This window comes from Salvelinus alpinus, chromosome 8 (assembly GCF_045679555.1).
Source record: "Salvelinus alpinus chromosome 8, SLU_Salpinus.1, whole genome shotgun sequence".
Taxonomy (NCBI): Eukaryota; Metazoa; Chordata; class Actinopteri; order Salmoniformes; family Salmonidae; genus Salvelinus; species Salvelinus alpinus.
Window position 1 is genome coordinate 38,882,771 of NC_092093.1, and position 27,243 is coordinate 38,910,013.

At 42.6% G+C, this 27,243-nt stretch overlaps 1 protein-coding gene across 1 annotated transcript in view; it reads left to right on the forward strand.

Moving 5' to 3' along the window:
• Positions 1-431: 431 nt before the first annotated feature.
• LOC139583084 (5'-3' exoribonuclease 2-like) overlaps positions 432-27,243 on the forward strand; it is a 32,659-nt gene continuing 5,847 nt past the window's right edge. Inside the window, exons 1-27 of the mRNA XM_071413827.1 lie at positions 432-727; positions 1,578-1,705; positions 2,006-2,117; positions 2,260-2,371; positions 2,520-2,578; positions 2,795-2,884; positions 3,370-3,442; positions 3,655-3,705; positions 4,888-5,045; positions 5,261-5,335; positions 5,545-5,678; positions 5,788-5,845; positions 6,093-6,200; positions 6,483-6,527; positions 6,935-7,078; positions 10,433-10,521; positions 13,672-13,807; positions 15,533-15,640; positions 15,759-15,848; positions 19,986-20,058; positions 20,229-20,312; positions 20,612-20,709; positions 22,225-22,304; positions 22,405-22,461; positions 23,278-23,346; positions 23,733-23,867; positions 24,533-24,651. Of these exons, the coding sequence (XP_071269928.1) occupies positions 653-727; positions 1,578-1,705; positions 2,006-2,117; positions 2,260-2,371; positions 2,520-2,578; positions 2,795-2,884; positions 3,370-3,442; positions 3,655-3,705; positions 4,888-5,045; positions 5,261-5,335; positions 5,545-5,678; positions 5,788-5,845; positions 6,093-6,200; positions 6,483-6,527; positions 6,935-7,078; positions 10,433-10,521; positions 13,672-13,807; positions 15,533-15,640; positions 15,759-15,848; positions 19,986-20,058; positions 20,229-20,312; positions 20,612-20,709; positions 22,225-22,304; positions 22,405-22,461; positions 23,278-23,346; positions 23,733-23,867; positions 24,533-24,651 (2,560 nt within the window). The 5' untranslated portion in view covers positions 432-652. The remainder of the gene's footprint in view (positions 728-1,577; positions 1,706-2,005; positions 2,118-2,259; positions 2,372-2,519; positions 2,579-2,794; positions 2,885-3,369; positions 3,443-3,654; positions 3,706-4,887; positions 5,046-5,260; positions 5,336-5,544; positions 5,679-5,787; positions 5,846-6,092; positions 6,201-6,482; positions 6,528-6,934; positions 7,079-10,432; positions 10,522-13,671; positions 13,808-15,532; positions 15,641-15,758; positions 15,849-19,985; positions 20,059-20,228; positions 20,313-20,611; positions 20,710-22,224; positions 22,305-22,404; positions 22,462-23,277; positions 23,347-23,732; positions 23,868-24,532; positions 24,652-27,243) is intronic.

Here is a 27,243-nt window from a genome sequence, read left to right on the forward strand (position 1 = left end):
TGTTCCATTGACTCCATTCCAGCCATTATTATGAGCCATCCTCCCCTTAGCAGCCTTCTGTGAACTGCAGGTGGCAGTAAATCACCAACCTTAGCTTTATACCTGTTCAAACAACACACACAGGGTGACAGTACTCACCCTTTAGTTTCATTAGTAGAACTCATTGAGAAACTCAGATTAGCTAATTGCCAACAAGCTGGTAAAACCAAAAACTAAAAGTACAGCTATCATGCTTGTAAACTAATTATAGTGTTCAAAAACCATATTAATAAAATTTCAAATTTGGAGGGGCGTTAAAGTGGATTTCCCCAGTCGTATCGTATATGGTAAATACAACCTTTCCACTTGGTTATGAACGCAACATTTGAACGTTTCAACATGTAATACCTCAGCGTTCTCCTCCTTATAGTTTGAATCACTGAGGTATTTTTGAATTCGCGGTGGCGGCGCTATTCGATTCCTCACATGTGCAAAATGGCTCCCGGAAGATGAAAACCCTATAACCCGGAAATCAACCGTAATCAGTAGTTTATTTGGAAACGCGTAGCTAGCAAAACAGCTAGCTAATTCTCCAGCCGTTGTTTTATCCAAGTTGTTTTAAACATATGTTATAATTTATAGCTGTGTGTAGCGTATTGTGAAACTACGGGAGATGGGAGTCCCCGCATTTTTTCGTTGGTTGAGTCGGAAATATTCTACGATTGTTACCCATTGTACTGAGGAGAGGGTACGTCTTTGTTTGTAGCCAGCTAGCTGATTGGTAGCGCTAGCTAGTGTTGCGCATTTTTAAGGCCGTGTAATAATGATATGCTATTTATTTCTGTAAGGTGTTTGTTAGCACATGTACGAACGTTACTGCACTTTAGATATAAAATTACCTAACTAGTTATTATTTCTGTCGACGATATGAGTACTGTAACATTAGCATAGCATTTTTAGATTGAATGACCAATGTATGGGATGCACGCAACTAACCTTAGCAAGCCAGTGCACCAACTATGCTACTTGCAATTTACATGGGTACACATGCACGTCATTAGCACAGGGCCAATCTAGCCTTGGGCTAAGATGGCCTACTCCATCGTAAATTGTGGAGTTTATCGGTTACTGGAGCGCCGACGTAACATAAAAGGAAGTTTATCAAAAACTGACTTCAGCACCCAAAAAATAACACAGAACAATGTCGTGTGTAATTATTTGGGCCCTAAAATACGTTTTCTTATTAACTTAATGTTGTTACTTCGGAGATCCAGTCCGTCCAAACTAGTCGCCACTCAATTCCATCGTAAATCGTGGTTTAATTGTCTAGGGCTGAGAATAATTCATTGTGAAACGACTATTGAGTGACACTCGCGTGCAGAGCTTTTACTGCGTGTATCGTTGCGCAAGAGTCGAGTTGGCTTTCCATTGGTTTGCAAACTGAAGCTAGACGGCCCGTCAATGTTATGACTAGAGAACGTTTGACAGAGTCTTATGCATGGCATAGCCAAGCAATGTTACATAAATAAGGTTATCATTAGTTGTGTCATTGCAAGAATGTTTCATTCATTTTGGTTTCATCTTCCCTTTACTCACAGTCCAAGGAATGCAACGGTGTACGGATTCCTGTTGATACCAGCAAACCGAATCCAAATGAAGTGGAGTTTGACAATTTGTACTTGGACATGAATGGGATCATTCACCCCTGTACACATCCTGAAGACAAGTGAGTCCTCCTCACAGAACATAGCATTGTCCCAAATGCCACCATATTCCCTTTATATCAATCAAATGTATTTATAGATCCCTTCTTACATCAGCTGATGTCACAAAGAGCTGTACAGAAACTTTATAATACACTTTATAGTGTATTACCTTTGACCAGGTCCCATAGAGCGCTGGTCAAAAGTAGTGCAGTATATAGGGAATACAGTCAATGGCTATGAATCTCTATGGTAGTACTCGTGTATTACATTGAGTTGTGATGTTAATCTAGTATTAACCCTCTAAAACTCCACTTCCACAGGGCTGCACCCAAAAATGAAGATGAAATGATGGTTGCCATCTTTGAATACATGGATCGGCTCTTCAACATTGTGCGGCCCAGAAGGGTTCTTTACATGGCTATTGATGGAGTGGTACGTTCTGCTGCTTTCTTTTCATGAGCGAGAAACATTTTTCTATTAATCCCTTTTAGATATCCTACAGTTTTGTTCAAACAGTATGTTGGCCAATGACCTGTGCAGCAGCAGAGTGACATTCTGTTTTATCTCTGAACAGGCCCCTCGTGCCAAAATGAACCAGCAGCGGTCCAGGCGATTCCGTGCCTCCAAGGAAGGAGTGGAATTGGTTGAGGAGAAATCCCGCATCCGAGAGGAGATCCTCGGGAGAGGTGCATATATTTTCAGAAAACTGTCTATACTTTCTTATCGTTCCAATAGCATTTAGATAGACTGTTAAGCACATTTAATTACAAATATTTGCCATAACAGAATTACATACTAAATATATGAAACAACTTTTTAATCTTCACGTTTTAGGAGGGTATCTTCCACCTGATGAAATCAAGGAGAGATTTGACAGTAACTGTATCACCCCAGTAAGTATTTGAGGCTTTTCCTGTAGAATAACAATATTTAAGGCTGTGTTTCTGTCGCCAATATTTTGCAGTGTAAAATGTCTTCATGACGGTGTGCTAAAGCTGAGATCTCTGATTGCAGAGGAACTTGCCCCCTCGTACTTTTTGACACATTTGTCAGACTGCTAAATTGTGAATACTGTCTGGAAATGCATTATTCATTTGAATATTCTCTAGGGCACAGAGTTCATGGACAACCTTGCAAAGTGTCTCCGTTACTACGTTGCAGACAGACTCAGTAATGACCCTGGATGGCGTAACATTACAGTAAGTATTATTGCAAAAAAGGTGATAGCATCTCTGAAAAAGAGCACAACAAATTCTAATGCATTGGTGGTCTTTAACTTATGAAAAAGCTGACACGTTTCGACTTCAAGCTGAATCGTTTTAAGTGTTATGTTGGTCAGTTCTTCTGCTGAGACTTGTTAAGGCCTTAGAACAAGGCTGCCCAACCCTCTTCCTGGAGATCTACAGTCCTGTGGGTTTTCAGTCCAACCCTAATTTAATACACCTGATTCTACTAATTAGCTGCTCAACAAGACCTTAATTAGCTGAGTCAGATGTGCTAAATTAGGGTTGGACTGAAATCCTACAGGACAGTTGATCTCCAGGAAGAGGGTTGGGCAACCCTGCCTTAGAACATTTCTCAAGATGTGCTTATTGGAAATTAAACCAAGGTCAAGTCTGACATGGTCATATGCATTGAATATTGCTATCATTGTTCATATGAAAACATTCTTTGTTCGTTCTAGGTCATCTTGTCTGACGCCAGTGTCCCTGGTGAGGGGGAGCATAAGATCATGGACTATATCAGACGACAGAGAGGTATGAGTCATTTATGGTCATTTTCAATATGTGGTTATTGACCCTTTTTTTTAAAGGTCATTTGTGACATTGATTTCTGCCAGGCATATTACAAAGTCTCAAATGGCCTTCTGTCTTAGTGCAACTTTTATTTCAAGCTATGCGGTCACATGTATGGTAACTATATGTCATGACTCATAATCCATCCATTTTATCTCTTTTGTTTCTCACAGCTCAGCCTCATCATGACCCCAACACACACCACTGTCTTTGTGGTGCTGACGGTAAGCTTTGCACCACAAGGGTCTCTTAAGCATTGAAGAGTAACCAACAATGGGAGAACATTGAGCATCTACAGCAAGAGCTTTCCCCAAAGCTGTGTTTTATATATCCTGCAACTTTTATAATTATGAGAGAGCATGATGGGTAAAGACAAGCAAATTAGATCCCACAATTACTGTTAAGACTTGTCAAACCAACTTAAAGGTATTTAGATGCCCAGTGATTCGTATTCAGGTTTTGTTGAGATGTTGTCAATAGTTGTAGGGGATACAATGTTATCTTATTGAGCCTGACGGGCTGAAGGTCTGTGGTTAACGGTGATGGCGTACATGCTTTCTTTGTCTAAGACTACGTTCGAGGCGGCTAATGATGAAGTTGTGCGCCTTTACTGCAGGCAATGTTTAGCTAAAAGTTAATGATACAGTGCATATAAACAGGTTCCTGGTTTCCAGTCCTTACAAACGGTTAGCATCATTACTTGCAACTCTCCAACCTTGTACATTGTTAGACGATAGAGCGTCACTGTTTTCTGCAGGCCTTATTGTCCTGCTGTATTAACGGCCAGTTAGTTTTGAATGGGTGCACTTACGCAGGACATGATAGATAAAAGCTCCCGCATTCCATGGTTCATGATGCACTTGGTGAGCAAAGGAGGGATTTTATTGTATGTAATTAGCTTGAAGAGGAGCATGATACATTCAGGTTGTGTCACAAATGGCATCCTAGGCCTTATATTAGTGCACTACTTTTGACCAGGGTCAGTCAGGCTCTGGTCAAATGTTGTGCACTTTCTAGGGAAACGGTGCCATTTTAATCGCAGCACTCTTCCCCCCTCCCTCCAAATGGATAAATCATGGTATTGTACGTGTATATTAACATTTGTAGATGATAATGCAGGCATGGCTCATAATGTAAACTAGGTCATTTAATTAACATAATGCCGTAGAAACCTCAGTTAATTGTCCCGGATGACAAAACATGTATAAAATGCAGTACTTCAGAGCTTTTTTCAGCTTTTCAATGTATTCAAGGTTTTCTGTTTGCACAAAAATACTGATGGGGTCGAAACACGTGGGTTTTTACATTTAACAATAGACTATCTTTCATCAACTGCTACTGTTATCCAAGAGTTGCTGAAGGTCCTCTTCAATTCTGTTTGCATTATTTATTTGGGATTTCCCCAGCTGACCTGATCATGCTGGGCCTTGCCACTCACGAGCCCAATTTCACCATCATCCGAGAGGAGTTCAAGCCCAACCAGCCCAGGCCCTGTGCTATGTGTGGACAGAAAGGCCATGAGATCAAGGACTGCCAGGGAGTGGCCAGGGAGAAACAGGGAGAGGTACATTGACATTATAGCTTGTCTCCAAGGTGCCCGTTTCACCGACATAGATTATGCCCAGTCCAGGACTAAAAATCATTATCAGTGGAGGATCTCCATTGAGTTTGGTTTTTATTCCAGCACTGTGTGTTCAGTAAACCTCCCCTAAAAAGGTCAACATTCCATTTGCTCTACGTTGATCAACAGCGTTGACCAGTGTTGTGTTCTTATTGCAGCATGATGAGTTTGCAGACGCTATGCCGGCTTCTGAACAGGAGTTCATATTCATCAGGCTCTGCGTTTTGCGTGAGGTACGTTCTGTCACATATCTTCTTGAATTTCTAAAGACTGCTAGTTGTGTTTTTGAACATGTAGTTAGGAATTCTCTGATCCATTGTGTTATTGGTTGTCTGTGTGAAATACGTCTTTGACTTCAGATTAAAATTGGATAAGTTGTTGAGGCATGATTGTCCCCAGTTTTTTTAGATCTGTTTATCAAGGTCTGTTTCCTTTTCCACAGTACCTGGAGCGAGAGTTGACAATGGCCAGTCTGCCCTTTCCCTTTGACTTTGAGAGGACTGTCGACGACTGGGTCTTCATGTGTTTCTTCGTTGGCAATGATTTCCTGCCTCACTTACCGTCCTTAGAGATTAGGTAAGCCTGACTGAACTAAGATGATGTTTACAGTCTTAAACACCTTGACGACAATGAATTCTCGCTCTTTCCATACATTTCAGTTGTTGATACTTTTCGTGTCTTTCAGAGAGGGTGCGATAGATCGACTGGTGGGCATCTACAAAGACGTTGTGCACAAGACTGGGGTAAGTGTTGTCAGTGTAGGCTTAGGTATGTTCCCTCCAAAAAAAGTGTTTGGTTCAGTTTCCCAAACACCGATTTTTAGTCCTGGACTAAAGAATGCGCAATTGGAATTCTCCATTGAAAAAGGGTTTTGGTCCAGGACTAGGCTTAAGTTTTCTAGGACACTTGCCCTTAAAAGCTGTCCTGACTTTCCTCCTTGCCCAGGTTTTTGTTCCGTAGCCTTAACATGGTCTTTGTCTCTCCTCACAGGGCTACATCACAGAGAATGGCTTTGTCAAGTTGGAGAGTGTTGAGTTGATCATGCAGGCAATCGGTGTGGCTGAGGACAACATCTTCAAGAAGCGCAAAGAGGATGATGTAAGACTAAGGAGGATCAGTAGCTTTCAGCAGGGAATTTACTGCTCAATAGATTATATTCTTCTCTGGCTAAACAGTGGGCTGGGAGATTTTCCGTATGATTTACATTAACCACTGCATGGGTATTTGATTTACAATGGCTCTTTCAGGTAGGCATTTGACACTACTATCGTTTAAGATAATGTAGATGATGCCAAAGTCAGGGAATTAGTCATTGTGAACTGAAAGCCATGTCTTTTCCCAGCTTCACTGTTTGTGTAACTAATGGGGTTTGTCTTGTAGGAGGGATTCAAGCGAAGGAATAAGGAGAAAAAGAAGAGGATGAAGGTAAGCGGGAAGATGTACCCATGTTATAGCCATTTGCTTGACAAGATGTTTTGTAAAAAGCCCTCAGTCCTCACATTTTCCATGTTTCTTTGAACTGGCTATGCAAGTTCGTTAATTTCAATGGGCAATCGCACACAGTGTTTTTCATTTATTCTGAAGCCGTCTCTGCTGTAGCTCCGTATTGAAGATGAGAACTGTTTGAAATGTTCCCTCCAATAGATGTGTTAAATCAGGGGCTTGAGGGCTGCTGCATTGTATGCTAGTTCTTCTTTCTTTGGACTTTGATTCATTTAGACCTGGGAAACCAAACGTCTGCAAGATTTTGAAACGAGAAACCAGGAAACAAGTGAGGAAACTTAAATTGTTAATTGTGACTAAGTATGTGTGTATGAATTTGTGTTCCCTAGGCTCAGCAGCAGGGCCCATCCTACCTGACCAGCGGTCAGTTTGCCCCCCAGGCCCTTGGCGGCAGAGGCAGACCTGAGGTGGTTCAGAATGCCCGGCACCAAGCCTTCGATATGAGGATGCAGGGCAGGGACCAGCACAACAGGGTATGATGAGGGCTGATCATGGGGATATTGCTTCTGATTTAACTTGGTGCAGGAGGAAGACTCCTATTATTTACTAGCCACTAATGAGATGTTAGGGCGCAGCAGGTGATATGGGACGTTCGTACAACTCTGTGGTTAGTGTCTGCTCTTAGATTGGGGGTTCAATTCCCAACCGAGTCATACCAAGACCACTGCTTGGCACTTGACATCAATGATGTTTCTAGGCCTGACCTCCAGGTGCCCCCCCCCCCATTTGATTTTGTTAGTCACTCTCACTCATATCATATGAGCATGGTATAAGTCATGGCAAAATGTGTAGAATTGCAGGAAATTAGCTTTAAAACTGCTTAATTTCTCTGCCCTATTTCAAAATGTGTTCAATTGCACAACATTAACTTTACAGTTGCAGTTTGTAGTGGTTTGAAGACTGTACCAGCATTTATGGCTTGTATTGATCAAATGCAGCGCAGGAATTTTGTCAATGTTAAATTGTGTGTATATACAGTAAATGAGGGTTCTGGCGGCTCTATTATGGTGTGAGGTGCATTTTCCTGGCATGATTAAGGTCCACTCAACCCCTTAGCGTGCAATGTTAAACGGCAATAAATACACCGCCATTCTGAGTGATCACGGTGAAGCATTTCTATCCGGATGGGAGTGGCCTCTTCCAGGATGACAATGCCCTCATCCACATGGCACGAGTGGTCATTGAATGGTTTGACGAGCATGAAAACATTGTAAACCATATGCCATGGCCGTCTGTCAACAGATCTCAGCCTAATTGAACACTTATGGGCGATTCTGGAGCAGTGCCCGAGACAGCGTTTTCCATCAACAAAACACCAAGTTATGCAATTTCTCGCGAAAGAATAACGTTGCATCCCTCCAATAGATTTCCAGACACTTGTAGAATCTATGCCAAGGCTCATTGAAGCTGTTCTGGTGGCCCAACGCCTTATTCAGACACGTTGCGTTTCCTTTATTTTGGCAGTTACCTGTATGTATCCAGGGCTCTGAAGTGTGACCATTTTTGGTCTCATATGCTAATAAATATTTTGCTGTGCGCCCCCCCCCTCCCCCAAAATTCCCTAAATAATTGTCATTATTAGCGACATTTGTGCATGAGGCAGAAATAATGCGGTGCGACCTGAGTTCCGCCATCAGCTTGAAGACTGTCCTCTTTTTGGTCAAGGTCAGTCTCTGTAGCAGGAGGGAGAGCGGAGGGGTGGTGACCATCAGATGCAATCAGTCCCGTAAAAATATACAGTCAATTATTTGAATTTATGCTCACCTGGGTGTACCTCACAGGTAATACAACTAATCTATTACCAGTGTGATTATAAACCTTAAGTTTAGAAGTATAATTTTAATATGGTCTGAGAAGGACAACATTGGCAACACAGGGCTATTCAAGCGTAGTGATTATGTATTGGGCCTATAGCCTACTGCACAAACGTCATTGATACAGAACTGTTTTTAATTGGTTAGGCCAGACAAAGATGGCTTACTGTTTAAACAGATTTTATTTCTTCTGAAAAGGTGAGTTGAGTGAGCTGAGTTATTATTATATATATATTTTTATCTAAACTCGCACATTATTTCCCCTTGCTGTCTAGCATTTAGTTTGGTACGGCGGGGGTTAATCTAAGCCTCGCTGTCTGCATGTCCGACCTCGGAAACAATGTTTCACTTTCGAATTTCAATCTCTGTAGTACCTAGAGTGAACTGTGCCCGGGAAATGACTAGCCCTCCGCTATCGTGTAGTGCTGAAAGGCATTTACCTGTGACTGTATTCAGGATACAGCATGGCCTGCTCTTGTCCCTTATTGCTTAAATATTTGTTGCATTGTATTCTTGAATTAGAATAAAAGTGTCTGCTAAATTAGATTTTTTTCCCCCTAAGTGACTTACATAGACAAGGCCTTTGTAGATAGACAATCATTCAAGGTCTGTCATGTAGCATTGGGAAAAGTACATTAAAATCCAGCCATAGTGTAGCATCTACAGAATTTTAATTTATTTATTTAACATGCGCAATTAGAAGCGTCAATCCACTGAAGCAAATTTGAGCCCAGTCGGCCTATACAGTCAATCACTCACCACTTCCTCCTTCTATTGCCTCATCCGGGTGCCGTGAAAAGCCCCCACCTTGGAGTCAGTTAGCGCATCATTGTGGAGCTCCTGATCGGCACGTGCCACTGGCAATGCATTTTGCAGGATATGCGGGCTGTGTTCGGGAGCACATGGTAACTTCAAATTTAATTTAGTGTCTTGTTGTCTGTCGACCTGCTACAGGCAGAACCGGTAAAATGTCATTTATGAATGGCAAATCACCATGCAGCTGACACACTTCCATGTCATCGCTCATTTTGATTTCAATCTGGTTGTCCAATACTATCTGCTTTGCTAATGAATGCCCTGATCTCTGGCCAGTCATTTGGTTTGTTGACATTGTTTTCGGGTATTAATTGCTTCTATTAGGACATATATGCTTAATTTTAATTGTGGATTTAACAGACTTTGTTTATAACGAGGTACGTCCTACATTTAACCTGGACACACACATAGTAGGAATTTCCACAGCCGCTGGCATGCTAGAGAAATGAAACATCTGCACGTACCGGTTCCGAGCGGGTGTCAATGTCCAATCCGAGGCCCCGAATGTTAACAAGCGTGTGATCTGAGGTGGTTTGGTCTTTTACTCTTGGGTATCAGCTTGGGAAATCCTCGAGCGGACAGTGCATCAATTGGCAAAAATAAAAGGTCAAGAGGGGCATCCGTTAAAATGTAAATCAAGTTTGTCTGGCCTAATTGTTACATAGGCTTACGTTTGTCATGTTACGAAAAAAAATCTGAGCAGTAGGTCATTGCTACCAATGAAGAATTTTAATTTCGAGCCCTGTATGTACCTGATAAGTCTGAGCGTGGTACCCATTTTCTATTGATGCCAGTCTTTACAGGTAATTTCTTAAAGTTTATGAATGTCCATTGTAAGAAACTGTTACAGTGCCTCCATTCGCTCTGCCTTTGCTACATAAATGCATGAGAACAATAGCCCGAGTTTGCACATAAGGTGTTACACAAAGGAAGCGTGGCAAAGGGGAAGATCTGCATGCTCTACTTGAGGTGGTTTTATTTCAATAGGATCAGGTATGAGCTCTCACACAAAGGAGAATATCAGTCCCAACTGCTCTTGTGTCCTCCGCGATGGTGGAAATACTGTCCACAAGCTTTCATTTTTAAGTTGCTTAGCAGGTTTCTTCTTGTCAGACTGAAAGATAGTTTGGGTAAATTTATTTCTAAGGATATGTCTTCCTTGTGTGCCGCCCCCTGACTGTCTTGTATCTTGTCCAGGCAGGGACCAGTGATGGGCAGGATGGCCGGGGTGTGAAGCGGAAAGCCGAGGACAGCGACAGCGAGCCAGACCCTGAAGATAACGTCAGGTAAACACCTACGCTACAGTCTGTCAACCAGGTACTCTGTCAACCAACCAGGCAGGCATCTCAGCTAGGGAGATGGTGTGATTTATGCCTCTCCACTGCAGGGCCCCTCTGTGGTTTCTTACCACCTCCACCACCCTCTCCTAGTCCATGCAAGTGATTAATATGGAAAGAAGGAATATTCTCAAATTCCTGATGCGCTCGCCAAAGCTGTTAAATCCATTGGGCTAAATTGGTATTCATGGAGGCTTTCCTGTTACTAGGCTGCTCTCCTTGTGGGCCAGTGTGGAGGATGGACTAGACAGATGCTGCTCATCCTTGATTATGTGTGCAGAATGGCACTGCATCGCCAATCTACTAGTATGTCGAAACCATTAAACTACTTCCTAAAGAAGCAAACTAGTTTGTCTGCCAAGCCTTCATAGAAATGGACTACTATGGTAATTACCAGATCCTGTATGTAAGATGAGGAAATGGTGCTCTATATGTTACTCGGCATAGTGACAAACAATGCAAAGGCTGAGTGGTTTTCTAACAGTTTTATTGATGAGCAGGCCCAAGGCTTTCATCCTTGCTTGTTAGATGGCTTTGTCACCTACACAATAGAAGTCGGCAACAGGCGGGCGAGTGATTAATATTTTTGGGCCCCAAAGTTAAGTAAAATGATATACAGTGCCTCCGGAAAGTATTCAGACCATTGACTTTTTCCACATTTGGTTACGTTACATCCTTGTTCTAAAATTGAGGGGGAAACAATTGAATAATCTACACTACCCCATAATGACAAAGCAAAAACAGTTTTTTAAATATTACATTTACATAAGTATTCAGACCCTTTACTCATTACTTTGATGCACCTTTGCCAGTGATTACAGCAACGATTCTTCTTGGGTATGATGCTAGAAGCTTGGCACCTGTATTTGGGGAGTTTCTCCCATTCTTCTCTGCAGATCCTCTCAAGCTATCAGGTTGGATGGGGAGCATTGCGGCACAGCTATTTTCAAGTCACTCCAGAGATGTTAGATCGGGTTCAAGTCCGGGCTCTGGCTTGGCTGCTCACGGACAATCAGAGACTTGTTCCAAAGCCACTCCTGTGTTGTCTTGGCTGTGTGCGTAGGGTTGTTGTCCTGTTGGAAGGTGAACTTTTGCCCCAGTAGGAGGTTCTGAGCGCTGTGGAGCAGGTTTTCATTAAGGATCCCTCTGATCTCTCTGTACTTTGCTCCGTTCATCTTTGCCTCGATTCTGACTAGTGTCCCAGTCCCTGCCGCTGAAAACATCCCCACAGCATGATGCTGCCACCATCATGCTTCACCGTAGGGATGGTGCCTGGTTTCCTCAAGACGTGACACTTGGCATTCAGGCTTAAGAGTTCAATCTTGATTTCATCAGACCAGAGAATCTTGTTTCTCATGATCTGAGAGTCTTTAGGTGCCTTTTGGCAAACTCCAAGCGGGCTGCCATGTGCCTTTAACTGAGTAGTGGCTTCTGTCTGGACACTACCATAAAGGCCTGATTGGTGGAGTGCTGCGGAGATGGTTGTCCTTCTGGAAGATTCTCCCATCTCCACAGAGGAACTCCAGAGCTCTGATTGTCCATCAGGCTCTTGGTCACCTCCCTGACCAAGGCCTTTCTCCCCGGATTGCTCAGTTTGGCGGCGTGGCCAGCTCTAGGAAGAGTCTTGGCGGTTCCATTTAAGAATGATGGGGGCCACTTCTTGGACTTTCAATGCTGCAACAGGTTTTTCTGTTATTTTTTTTATTTTTTCAAAATTGTTTCGAAACTTGTTTTCGCTTTGTCATTATGGGGTATTGTACAATGTTGCAGTTTTGCTAGCAGGACTTTCAGGCAGGACCCAGTTAATACAATAGTTAATGCAATAGTTAATGCAGGACCCAGTTAATACAATAGTTAATGCAGGACCCAGTTAATGCAGTAGTTAATGCAGCACCCAGTTAATGCAGCACCCAGTTAATGCAGCACCCAGTTAATGCAGCACCCAGTTAATGCAGCACCCAGTTAATGCAGGACCCAGTTAATGCAGGACCCAGCTAATGCAGGACCCAGTTAATGCAGGACCCAGTTAATGCAGGACCCAGTTAATGCAGGACCCAGTTAATGCAGGACCCAGTTAATGCAGGACCCAGTTAATGCAGGACCCAGTTAATGCAGGACCCAGTTAATGCAGGACCCAGTTAATGCAGGACCCAGTTAATGCAGGACCCAGTTAATGCAGGACCCAGTTAATGCAGGACCCAGTTAATGCAGGACCCAGTTAATGCAATAGTTAATGCAATAGTTAATGCAATAGTTAATGCAATAGTTAATGCAATAGTTAATGCAATAGTTAATGCAATAGTTAATGCAATAGTTAATACAATGTTTCAAGTTCCTTGCAGACAGGCCATGCGTAGCAAATGTGATTTCTAGGATATTCATATTCATCAGGATATTTTCTTCCTGTAGGCTGCAATGTTTTGATTTGTTGGTTATGTAGGTTATTTTTTGCAAGTTACTTTTAAATTTGTTTAATTTTCATTTAGAATTTTGATTAAACACATTACTTTTATTTTGAGATATAAAGACTTTATTATAAATGAAAAATGTGCATATGAAAATCATAACTGGCATGCAGATCAGTAGAAATTGTAGAGTAAATTGGCACTCCAAAATGAGAAGGTTGCTGATCGCTGGTGTAGCCTATTACCGGCAAAGTCAGGAGCGTAACGGCAGCAAAGGTCAGTGGGAGGAGGAGGGCCGGGAAAAGTTATATATATATATAATTTTTTTTCAGGTTAGGCTAAATTGATCTCTGGCTTCCTATTTTTAGAAATGTATCTTTTTTAATCGCAGTGCTTAAAGCAGAAAAGCTCAGCCTACAGATAGTGGATTTTATTCAAACATAGTGTGTGTATATGTCTCTCTCTTTCGCTCTCTCTCTCTCAATGTTTAAGAATCGATTGGCCGAATGAACAGATGACTCTCGGTTGACCAAGATACATTTTTTGGGGCACAGCCCTAAAATGATTATAAGTATGTTCCGGTGCCCTGACAAATCGTCCCGTGGCTAAATCTAGTTGCCTACCCCCGCAATAGAACATGAACACCTCTCCATGTGCATGAATGAGGAAATTAATATGACTGTCCCTGTGTTAGGTTGTGGGAGGATGGCTGGAAGCAGCGATACTACAAGACCAAGTTTGACGTTGACGCGACAGACGATGATTTTCGTAAAAAGGTGGTCATGTCCTACGTGGAGGGTCTCTGCTGGGTCCTGAGATACTACTACCAGGTACAACACTAACTCAAATCAACGTTTATTTGTCGTATGCACGGGATGCGGAGTCACATTCACAAGGCCTTACTTTAAAAGCCTAACATGCACAGCTGAGAACTAACCTCATAACGGCCCTCTCAGAATGGGCTTTAAAAACCCCAAGGCCTGGTCAAATTGGATGGGTCGTCTTTCAATAGTCAATTATTTTACTGATTATAGAGCTGTATTAAATAAAAATGTGACTTTCTTTTTTTCTCTCTCTCTTTGAAAATGTACACTTCAGCCCATAATTTCAGGTCTCAGGGGATTACGGAGTATTCTCTGGAGATGTTTGTTCAGTATCTGATGGCTCAAGCTGTCCTCGCTACTGTTTGCTTTGTCACCGAACGACCCCCCCCCCCCCCCCCCCAAAGAAACGGACGATCGCTTTAAATGTTAGTTGTAGATGCAGATCTTGATCTTTAACTTAAAATGTAATAATTAGGTGTCGGTTCTCTCCAGAAGATCCTAGTCTAAATCAGACTGGCGTTTAGGGATTTGTCCAAGGTAATTGTGAGCCCTGTGCATGCAAGGCCCTTGTGTTGACACCACATGCTCGGCAATCAACAGCAGTCCCGGGGGACGGCCTGAATGTATTCATTACCCAGGCCCTCCATTGATGGAGACGTGTCTCTTAGTTTCCGCCAGACATTCACCGGGTTGGTTGTGCCACTGGAGTTATGATGCGTGCACACATGTTGCCAAACGCTGCGGGAAAACGGAACGGGTTAGTCAGAAGCCAAATCACAAAGCTAAAGCTCACACCCATTTTATTTTTTATTAGTAGGATCACTCTGCATAACATGGCGTTACCTTGATTTGTCACGTTGTTCGTTTAAAAACATCTGATATGTGCCTGGGAATTTGATTAAGTATATGTTCTAGGGCTATGTAAATATTTAAACATGGGTATTTGGCTGTTTTTGTCCGACTCACGCATTCTTATCCTGTGTTGGCAAAGTGGGCCACCTTTTTGTTATTTGAATGAGTTTTGCCAAGTCTGATGTGAAGACTGTTGAAATGATTAGGGGACCTCGTTCTCTACGAGAAGAGCATTCTAACCAGCTAGCCGGTGATGGTCATTCACTAGCCCGAGGATAAGCGTTTCAGGGTTGGATTCTTTGGGTTAATATTTTTTACCAACTCTGCCTAATGTGTGTGTGTATATGAAAATACATTAAATATTGGATGACATGTATTTCAGTGTTCATTTTGTTAGTAAGTGAAGAGGTACTAAGCTGGTATTGGAAAGTGTTTTTGGGACATGTTCACGGATGTCCCATTTCCAAGCCCTTTCCACCATTCCTTCCTTATACTGATTGAACTTCATGGTTTAGCAACCTCTACTACTTCCATTTTCCAGTTTTCCCTGAGTATGCAATCTTATAAGATTTAAATGTCAGTCATACTCACTGGCAAATGTCACCTAGATTAGTGTCATGTAGGCTATATAATTAAATGGAATTTATTCACACTTAGCTTACTAAAAAAGGATGCCCATCTATTTACTATTTTACTGTTGAATTGCCATTTCCGCAAATGAGTATTTACACAAATAAATTAAAGATAAGTAAAAAATCTGCGTTGATTGGACCCCAGTTAGCCAGTCACCTAATTAGTCCACTGTCAGTGGAGTTGGTGAGGTATCGGAGGATTATTTGTCCGGGCCGTCTCATTAACTGTTTCTGTTGCTTTTGATAGGGGTGCGCGTCCTGGAAGTGGTACTTCCCGTTCCACTACGCCCCGTTCGCCTCAGACTTCAAAAACATCAAAGGCATGTTCACCGACTTCGAGCTTGGGACCAAGCCGGTAAGAATGGACTGACTGCAGGCTTTTTCCCCCTGTCGTTCTACTTCAGTCTTCCCCTTGTTTAAGCCTGAAATGTTTTGTGTGGCGTGTTCTAGTCTGTTGTCGCTGTGTGTTTCAGTTCAAGCCCCTGGAGCAGCTTATGGGTGTTTTCCCTGCCGCCAGTGGGAACTTCCTGCCCGAAACATGGCGGTCACTCATGAGCAATCCAGTAAGTTTCACTTGATGTTACACATTTTCAGCATAAAATGTTATCGTTGATAGTGTACGCATCTGTAGATCACATATAGGAGACCATAAATATACAGTGAGCTCAAACTATTGTAACAGTGACACATTTAGTTGTTTTTGGCTCTGTACTCCAGCGCTTTGGATTTGTAATGCTACACTAAAGTGCAGACTGTCCGCTTTATTTTGAGGGTATTTTCATCCATATCAGGTGAACAGTTAAAAATGTCTGCCCCCCCATTTTAGGGGACAAAGTATTGGGACAAACTCACATTAAAATAGTTTATTTGCTCCCATATTTCTAGCACGCAATGACTACATCAAGCTTGTGACGAGACACATTTGTTGGATGCATATGCTGTTTGTTTTGGTTGTTTCAGAGTATATTGGGCCCAATACAAATTTATGGTACAGTTGAAGTCGGAAGTTTACATACACCTTAGCCAAATACGTTTAAAATCTGTTTTTCACAATTCCTGACATTTAATCCCAGTAAAAAGTCCCCGTCTTAGGTCAGTTAGGATCACCACTTTATTTTAAGAATGGGAAATGTCAGAATAATAGTAGAGAATAATTTATTTCAGCTTTTATTTCTTTCATCACATTCCCAGTGGGTCAGAAGTTTACATGCTACCAAATACTAATTGAGTGTATTGCCTTTAAATGGTTTAACTTGGGTCAAACGTTTCGGGTAGCCTTCCACAAGCTTCCCACAATAAGTTGGGTGAATTCTGGCCCATTCCTCCTGATAGAGCTGGTGTAACTGAGTCAGATTTGTAGGCCTCCTTGCTTGCACACACTTTTTCAGTTCTGCCCACAAATGTTCTATAGGGTTGAGGTCAGGGCTTTGTGATGATCACTCCAATATCTTGACGTTGTTGTCCTTAAGCCATTTTTCCACAACTTTGGAAGTATGCCTGGGGTCATTGTCCATTTTGAAGACCCATTTGTGACCAAGCTTTAACTTCCTGACTGATGTCTTGATATGTTGCTTCAATATATCCACATCATTTTCCCGTCCTCATGATGCCATCTATTTTGTGAAGTGCACCAGTTCATCCTGCAGCAAAGCACCCCCACAACATGATGCTGCCACCCCCGTGCTTCACGGTTGGGGTGGTGTTCTTCGGCTTGCAAGCCTCCCCCTTTTTCCTCCAAACATAACAATGGTCATTATGGCCAAACAGTTCTATTTTTGTTTTATCAGACCAGAGGACATTCCTCCAAAAAGTACGATATTTGTCCCTATGTGCAGTTAAAAAACAAAGTCTGGCTTTTTTTATGGTGGTTTTGGAGCAGTGGCTTCTTCCTTGCTGAGCGGCCTTTCAGGTTATGTCGATATAGGATTTGTGTTTTACTGTGGATATAGATACTTTTGTACCTGTTTCCTCCAGCATCTTCACAAGGTCCTTTGATGTTCTGGGATTGATTTGCACTTTTCGCACCAAAGTACGTTCATCTCTAGGAGACAGAACGCGTCTCCTTCCTGAGCGTTATGACGGCTGTGTGGTCCCATGGTGTCTATACTTGCGTACTATTGTTTGTGCAGATGAGTGGTACCTTCAGGCGTTTGGAAATTGCTCCCAAGGATGAACCAGACTTGTGGAGGTCTACAATTGTTTTTCTGAGGTCTTGGCTGATTTCTTTTGATTTTCCCATGATGTCAAGCAAAGAGGCACTGAGTTTGAAGGTAGGCCTTGAAATACATCCACAGGTACACCTCCAATTGACTCAAATTATGGCAATTAGCCTATCAGAAGCTTCTAAAGCCATGACATCATTTTCTGGAATTTTTCCAAGCTGGTTAAAGGCATAGTCAACTTAGTGTAGGTAAACTTCTGACCCACTGGAATTGTGATACAGTGAAATAATCTGTCTGTAAACAATTGTTGGGAAAATTACTTGTGTCATGCACAAAATAGATGTCCTAACCGACTTGCCAAAACTATAGTTCGTTAGCAAGACATTTGGAGTGGTTGAAAAACGAGTTTTAATCACTTCAACCTAAGTGAATGTAAACTTCCGATTTCAACTGTATATACACTGTGTAATTTTGGAGTATTTTTATTGTAAATAAGAATAAATATTTCTAAACACTACATTAATGTAGATGCTACCATGATTACGGATGAATCGGGAATGAGTTAGAAAGTTAGTCATAGTGTATTTGTGCATTGCTGCGGTGTACTTCAGCCACAAGCATTAGTGAGGTCGGGCACTGATTTTGGACGATTAGGCCTGTCTCGCAGTCGGCGTTCCAATTCATCCCAAAGGTGTTTGAGGTTGGGGCTCTGTGCAGGCCAGTCAAGTTCTTCCACACCGATTTCGACAAACTATTTCTGTATGAACCTTGCTTTATGCACAAGGTCATTGCTGAAACAGGATAGGGCCTTCCCCAAACTGTTGCCACCAAGATGGAAGCACAGAATCATTTACAATGTCATTGTATGCTGTAGCGTTAGGATTTCCCTTCCCTGAGGCCTAGCCTGAACCATGAAAACAGCCCCAGACCATTATTCCTCTATGTATTGGGGCAGGTAATGTTCTCCTGGCATCCGCCAAACCCAGATTCGTCTGTTGGACTGCCATGTGGTGAAGTGTGATTTATCACTTCAGAGAATACGTTTCTACTGCTCCGGAGTCCAATAGCGGTGAGCTTTACACCACTCTAGCTGAAGCTTGGCTTTGCGCATAGTGATCTTAGGCTTGTGTGCGGCTACTCAGCATGGAAACCCATTTCATGAAGCTCCCGACGAACAGGTCTTGTGCTGACGTTGCTTCCAGTAGTGAGGGTTGCGACCGAGGATGATTTTTACACTCTTCAGCCCTTGGCGGTTCCGTTCTATGAGCTTGTGTGGCCTACCACTTCATGGCTGAGCCGTTGTTGCTCCTAGACATTTCCACTCCACAATAACAGCACTTACACTTGACCGGGGCAGCTCTAGCAGGGCAGAAATTTGACGAAGTGACTTCCTATGTCGGTGCCATGTTGAAATTCACTGAGCTCTTTAGTGAGGCCATTCTACTGCCAATGTTTGTCTTTGGAGATTGCTTGGCTGTGTGCTTGATTTTTATACACCTGTCAGCAACGGGTGTGGCTGAAATAGTCGAATCCACTAATTTTAAGGGGTGTCTACATACTTTTGTGTATTTATTGAATCATACCCCCCCCCAAAAAAATGTCAGTTACCTTGTCTGAGAGTATTATGACACCGCTGTGAGGCTTTATTGTAATGGTGAGAGGTTAGCATGTCTTGGGTATCACCATTTTTCATGATTCATTCAGGACCATGTGTAATTATGGTAATGTAGAAGTGTTTAGAAATATTTTTTCTCATTTCAAATCCAAAGTGCTGGAGTTTCATGATCCAGGCTGTATCACATCCGGCCATGATTGGGAGTCCCATAGGGCGGCGCACAATTGGTCCAGCGTCGTCCGGGTTTGGCTTGGTTAGGCCGTCGATTGTAAATAAGAATATGTTCTCTTTTTTTTCACCTTTTATTTAATCAGGTAGGCTAGTTGAGAACAAGTTCTCATTTACAACTGCGACCTGGCCAAGATAAAGCAGTGCAACACAAACAACACAGAGTTACACATGGAATAAACAAGTGTACACTCAATAACACAATAGAAAAAAAGAGTCTATATACAGTGTGTGCAAATGGCGTGAGGAGGTAAGGCAATAAATAGGCCATAGTAGAGAAGTAATTACAATTTAGCAAATGAACACTGGAGTGCCATATGAGCAGATGATGTTCAAGTAGTGATACTGGTGTGCAAAAGAGCAGAAAAGTAAATAAAAACAATATGGGGATGAGGTAGGTAGATTGGGTGGGCTATTTACAGATGGGCTATGTACAGCTGCAGCGATCGGTTAGCTGCTCAGATAGCTGATGTTTAAAGTTAGTGCGGGAAATATAAGTCTCTTAACTGACTTGCCTAGTTTTTTAGAAAGTACAGTCCCAATATGTTTGCAGCTCACTGTAAATTTATATTGTCTGTGTGGGGTACTATCCAAATAATAAAGTGGGACCAATTTTGCGATCATATTAGTTGCTAAACTGCTACGCTGCTTCTGTTAGTCACTGATTCCCCAACCTGACACTCGTTCTCCAACAGGAGTCCTCAATCATTGATTTCTACCCTGACGACTTTGCCATTGACTTGAATGGAAAGAAGTATGCTTGGCAAGGTAAGTCAACAGATGAATTGACCTGAACACCTTGGCATGGCACTGAATGCAGGTCAGTGTGCTTTGCTTGCTCTTCTGGGTTTCGAACGGCTAACACTCAAGCACTACTGCTAATGTAAAAAGAACACTGAAATGCATTCGATTGAATGTGTTTTCACCTTTGTGTGTAGGCGTTGCATTGCTGCCCTTCGTGGATGAGCGCCGGCTCAGGGCAGCCCTGGCTGAAGTCTACCCAAACCTCTCTCCAGAGGAAAGTGAGTAATGGGATTCTTTAACTTCAAGCCACCATTGTAAACCACTCCTTCAGAATATGAATGTTTTAACAGTGGTAGTCACAGTACTTTATTAATGAAATATTTGAAGATGAATGTGTAACACTACTTTGTTACTGAAGTATTCCATGTGTGAAGTTTACCAATTGAACACAGGAAGCAATGTCATCTTGAATGACAGTTGTCAGTGCCGATCAACAGGTTTAATATGTAAAGTACTTCCTTACAGGAATCCTTTTGAATATTGACTTAGTCAGCTGATGTGTTCACTCGTGTTTCAGACAAGAGGAACAGCCTTGGCAGTGATATGCTGTTTGTGGCGAAGTCCCATTCTATCTGTGACTTCATCCAGGAACTGTACCGTGGAGAATCTCACGAGGTATGGCAAGAAAGCAGCATCCCTGCAATTTGATCAACCCATCCTAATATACTCAGTAAAAAAAGAAACGTTTCTTTTTCAGGACCCTGTCTTTCAAAGATAATTCGTAAAAATCCAAGTAACTTCACAGATCTTCATTGTAAAGGGTTTAAACAGTGTTTCCCATGCTTGTTCAATGAAACATAAACAATTAATGAACATGCACCTGTGGAATGCTCATTAATTAAGACACTAACAGCTGAGACGGTAGGCAATTAAGGTCACAGTTATGAGAACTTAGGACACTAAAGAGGCCTTTCTACTGACACTGAAAAACACCAAAAGAAAGATGCCCAGGGTCCCTGCTCATCTGCGTGAATGTGCCTTAGGCATGCTGCAAGGAGGCATGAGGACTGCAGATGTGGTCAGGGCAATAAATTGCAATGTCCGTACTGTGAGACGCCTAAGACAGCGCTACAGGGAGACAGGACGGACAGCTGATTGTCCTCGCCATGGCAGACCACGTGTAACAACACCTGCACAGGATCGGTACATCCGAACATCACACCTGCAGGACAGGTACAGGATGGCAACAACTGCCCGAGTTACACCAGGACACAATCCCTCCATCAGTGCTCAGACTGTCCACAATAGGCTGAGAGAGGCTGGACTGAGGGCTTGTAGGCCTGTTGTAAGGCAGGTCCTCACCAGACATTACTGGCAACACTGTCGCCTATGGGCACAAACCCACTGTCGCTGGACCAGACAGGACTGGCAAAAATTGCTCGCTGACGAGTCTCGGTTTTGTCTCACCATGGGTGATGGCCGGATTCTGGAGCGGGATCGATTTGGAGGTGGAGGGTCCGTCATGGTCTGGGGCGGGTGTCACAGCATCATCGGACTGCACTTGTTGTCATTGTAGGCAATCTCAACGCTGTGCGTTACAGGGAAGACATCCTCCTCCCTCATGTGGTACCCTTCCTGCAGGCTCATCCTGACATGACTCTCCAGCATGACAATGCCACCAGCCATACTGCTCGTTCTGTGCGTGATTTCCTGCAAGACAGGAATGTCAGTTCTGCCATGGCAAGCCAAGAGCCCGGATCTCAATCCCATTGAGCACGTCTGGGACCTGTTAGATTGAAGGGTGAGGGCTAGGGAATGGCAAATATGGTGCAGTCCATGAGGAGGAGATGCACTGCAGTACTTAATGCAGCTGGTGGCCACAACAGAATACTGACTGCTACTTTTGATTTTGACCCGCCCTTTGTTCAGGGACACATTATTCCATTTCTGTTAGCCACATGTCTGTGGAACTTCAGTTTGTCTGTTGTTGAATCTTGTTATGCTCATACAAATATTTATACATGTTTAAGTTTGCTGACAAAACCACAGTTGACTGAGTTTATTTATGTAGTAGAAGTATTAAGAACTCCCTTGAAAACAGTGGCAATTACTGACTGGACTATCCTGGCTAAATACATAAACCATTACATTAAAATGAACTTGAAGTAATATTATGTCCATTTACCTCAGGGCACCGAGATGCCAGCTGAACTATGCCATGGAATTCAAGGTATATTAAATCTTGACGGAGACCCTATCCTACCAGATAAGTAAGGAACATCTATTTTCTCAACACTCTTTTCGATACATTATTCATCCTTCTCTGGAGAGAATCATGGCTAACCTATGTGAAACCGCTTTTGTTCTTAGGCCAGTGGCGTCTCCCATCCCCATGCTACGGGACATTGCACAGAACAGTGCCATTGGGTAAGGATGGTCTTTTACCTTAGTCACACCAGTTGGTCTTCCCAGTTGGGACACGTGCACGCTTGTACAAAGACTGAATTTCCTACAAATGTTCACCTGAAGGGCCAGTTAACAATCCTCAGAGCGATAGTTCTAAGTTCACATTACTGCTTTACGTTATGTGATTGACCTCGACCAGGAGGAGAAATTTAAGGTCATCTTCATCTTCTGTCTGGAACAAATTTCAAGTTTTCCTTCTTCAGTGGTCGACTTCAAATGCTCATTTGCCGCACGGTTAAAAAAAAGTCCTTGGATGTAACGACCTGCTCGGCCCTCTGGGGTCAGCTTCTAAGAGGAGCTGAGACTCCCTTATTCTCAGTGGGTTTGCGTCCCAAATGGCACCCTATTCCATATGTAGTCCACTACTTTAGACCAGATATAGGGATTCGGGTGCCTTTTGGGACATGGCCTCCCTCATTCACACTGGAAGTAGAGCAAGGCTGATGTCAAAAAACGGAATTGATGCCATTTTCTACGACCAGCGCTGGAGTACCCGATTTAAAATGCCTTGGCTCGCTATTTCTCCTTGGAACAGGATGGTTATTAAATTATTTGCCAATGCAAGGCTTGGAGTCTGCTTTGCCTGGAGTTTTACCGAAATGGAAACTTTTAAGGGAATCCATCTGAATCAACCAGGATGTTATTGTAAAATATTATTTGTTCCGTCTTCACTAAGGCTTAATACTGCTCAAGTACTGTTTTTTTTTTTTTTTGAAACTCTCAAATTCAATTATTCATCAAATGAATTGTTGTAAATTCTGTTTTTTGTCTCGGCAGAGTGAAATATAAGGACCCACAGTTTGGAGAGACCTTTGTGTTCAAGGCTGTCATTCTTCATGGAGCAAAGTAAGTTATTACAATGCATTGTTTTATCATTAACATGTTCCCATTGAGTCAGAGCTGTATATTATCTTACACCTTCTGTATGTGCTTAGATGCATTGTTCTTTAAGCAATGTTATTTATCGTAAATATTATCAAAATACCTATTGCTACACCTTAAAATGGATCTCAATTGAATTTGTACACCGCGTCTGTGATTTTAAAGAACGCCATCCAGTATATTTGTCATTCATCACTCATGTCTCCCTGTCTCCTTTTGACAAAGTCATAGTGTATTCATTGTCTTTTCATTTTTGGTGGATCATGGAGCTCTTTATGACAGTGTGGTGTTTTCTGTTCTGTTTGTTACTGTTTTGTGTGGGAAAAATACAATGGCTCCTTGTCTCTCAGGATTCCTGCCAAGGTGCTGAAGCCTGGAGACTGGGAGAGGGGTAACCGTGGTAGGGGTAACTGGAGGCCCCAACTGGGCTTCAACTCCAACCGGCAGCAGGTCCATCTGGACCAGTCAGCCTTCAGGGCCCTGGGGTACGTGCACGTCTCTTCAGACTAGACAGCATTGACCATTTTAGACTTGCAGCCAGACCAACTTGTATGATATCCCTTCAATGGTCACCCTTTGATATGATATCTAAGCTCTTAAACTTAGTCAGACATTCACAGAAGGCTGTTTGTTTACTGTTACGTTGTTTACAAAGTAAATACAGTTGAACCAAGCTCATGGAAAGTCCAAAAATTGATGTACCAATCGCGGATTGCCTCTTTAAGGAACCTGGGTAATTGAACATCTGGCTGATTCTGGACTGTAGCATGTTCAGGAATGAATTATGCATGCTGCCAAAGAAACATGATATATTCAGAAATGTTTTTGTCCACCAAATCCTTAATTCTGTAATTTAAACAGTTATTTTCCTTGATGGGGCCAAATGGGCAGGTGTTCAGAGACTGGTAATTAAGAAAACCTGGCATAAATTAGTTTTTCTCCCAGTTTGCTTGTGTTGATGTGACAGCAAATGGTTAGTATTAGCAGCTATAATATATAAAAATGTATGTGTAGGCATCTGATGCGTTACTCAATGAAGTAGCCGGCCACGTTAGGGTCAGTAGTCAGCTATTTGACTGGCAGCTGGGGCTTAAGGGAACAGCCTATAGCTGATGATTTAATATCTGTGACTTACGCTGCATGTTTTCAGTCACAGCATTAACCGACAGCAGCAGGGAGGTGGGCAGTACAGCAACGCTCCACCCCCTGGCAACTACCACCAGGGGAACTACAGCAGGCCCCCCCACAGTGGTGGTGGTCACTTCTCACGTAAGTCCTCTTACACACACACACACACACACAGTCAGGCCTTAGACAAACGCAATCACTGCATCTCCCATTTAAAAAAAAATAATAAGTCTTTACGTGATCAATGCAGGTGTTGAGTAGTAACTATCTGAAATAGATGATAGAAAAGCTAGCGAAGATGGACAGTAATCTCAGATCCGAAAAGCCGTTTTTTTTTTTGCATCGTTTCTTACTTGCTGCTACATTTCACTTCCTTTGTCCTCGGCTGACATATTGTACCTCTTCTTCTAAGAATAAAAATAACTATATATTATACAATTAAATGGCCCTTTTTGTGCAACACTGGGGAGTTGGAATGGCGTAATCTGGAGGGGGCCGTTCTCGGTCTCCTAGCCCCTGATCAGAGGCTCCTGGTTGTCCCCAGGCCCCGGTCTCAGCCCCATGCTCCTCTGATAGCAGGGCTCTGCTCAAAGGTAGTACGCTATACAGGGAATAGTGAGCCATTTGGGACGCCGGCTCAGTTCTCCAATTTGACTTTGATGTTCCCATTTGCAAGTTGATGAATAATCTCATCTGGCTGCTGATAGCTTGTGGGGGAGCAGAGGCTATTCCAGTGGCACTTGATGCAAATAAGGCTTTTGGTTTCTTCGGATTGCGGCAGCCTCCCTTGGCCTCTGCTGTTCATCCCTGATGGTAAACTTGCCAATTAGCAGCGTAGGACGGACTTCATCCTCTTTCTTTCTATATTAGTTATTTTGATTAAGGCAATCAGGGTTAATACGCTGGCCCATCTGTGATTGTGGGCCTGTTTCTCTTCAAATTGTCACTTTATGTAACGGTGGGATTTTTAAATTCATGGCCTTCTAGTCCTGACGATACAAGGAATAATAAAATGTAACTGCTTAATTTTAGTATACTGTCCCTTTGACGCTTGCCTTGAATAACCAACGGCACAAATATATTTTCAATAACTTTTTTATATATTTTTTGCTGTTTGAAGCTGGTGTACAAAAGACTCCATTTGAACTTAAGAACGGGAAACAAGGAAATGGCGCACGTAGAAAACAGATCTGCCTCTTTTTAGTCTTTCAATGAGTGACAGATCTATAACTTGTTTTCAATGAGAATTAAATCCATAACTCGCATTTCTATTTGAATTTGGTCATATTGCCCCAAAAGTGACATTGCAGCTTTAAGTCAGTAAGAGGGAAAATTACATCAAATAATTGTAAATGTGTGTGTATATATTCCCATTCCATCCATAAGAGAATCTAGCCGTTTTAGTCAACCAATTTATAAAAGGATGCACAGATGAACTAGTCTATATATGGTGTGAGACGACATCGGTCCCAACAGCACAATTAGCCAGACAAGTTATTGAGACGAGACTACAAAATGTGACAACTCTGGGACAGTAGGTAGCTCAGCGCTCAAAGGCTTTTGTTGCTGTGAACTGTGTCTCTCAGGGAGGATCCACTAGGTTGTCAGTAATCACCCTGGTCAGGTTGGGGCCTTTTGTGTTGGGTTGGGGGTGGCTCCTGTGTCGCTGTTTACTGATTAGTGGTGCTGGCTGCACTGGGAGACTGCGGGTGGTAATGAGATTGTCGAGTGCTTCTGGACACACTGGCCCCTCTGATAAAAGCCTTCTGGGACGATCCCATTTGATTGGATGTGTGGTAGACTGGAGAGGGTTGAAACCAAAGTTAACTTCCCCTTTCAGCGTGCCACTACCTCCTGCGGTGATGTGTCAACCGGCTGCTTCTGAAACATGCTGCGGGGTTTTGTTGGGCCTAATGAAAACAGCTGCTGTGTAATGACCCAACGGAGAGACACCGCCGGTGGCCATTTAGTCTTCTGATGTCCAGTCACATTGTACTAGCAACTTTGTCACTGCATTATTAGAAGTTGCACTTTAAGGCATTCTCGTGGAATTCAGTTGATTCTATTTTCAGGCTGAAAGGTCTAGGCATAGAACATTTACCAACTGTTGGAAGAAAAAGGGAGTTGGTTTGAGCTAGTTGTTATCCCTTGGGTTAATACAGGGAATGTGAAGTGTACTGGGGGATTTTAGGCGTAATCGTTCGTTGTCTTTTGTGTCACATGGCTTGGAGCTCTAGAGTTTTAGATCTTTGTTAATTAAGGAGATGGACAGGTGTCTAAATTGTAATTTCCTCCTTTTGACTGACTGCCGGTCGTCAGGACAGAAGACGGATGACAATGTTACCGGAGTATAATTGGGGCCAGAGTGGGTGGTCCTCAATAAGGTTGTTGGTCCACAAGATTATTAACTGTCAAGATTTACAAGTCCACAGATCCAACCTAATCACTTTGTTTGGACAAACCGTTATGCGTTGTTAGTATGTTTCAATTGTACGTAGTTCTTATCTGTAGAATTTTCAATCACTTGACAAACATCCCTTGTGGTCAATTTTACTCCACCCCGCAAGTCAGACTGACCAGTCCATATTCTCTTGGCCATCTCAGACCACATTAAACTCTCTCTCCATAACATTGCGCATTGGCCTCAAAGTGAAACTTTCGTTGTGCCAGCCGGCCAAACGCTAATTTCCACAGATATCCTATCCCCTCCTATCAAACATTTTTAACACCAAC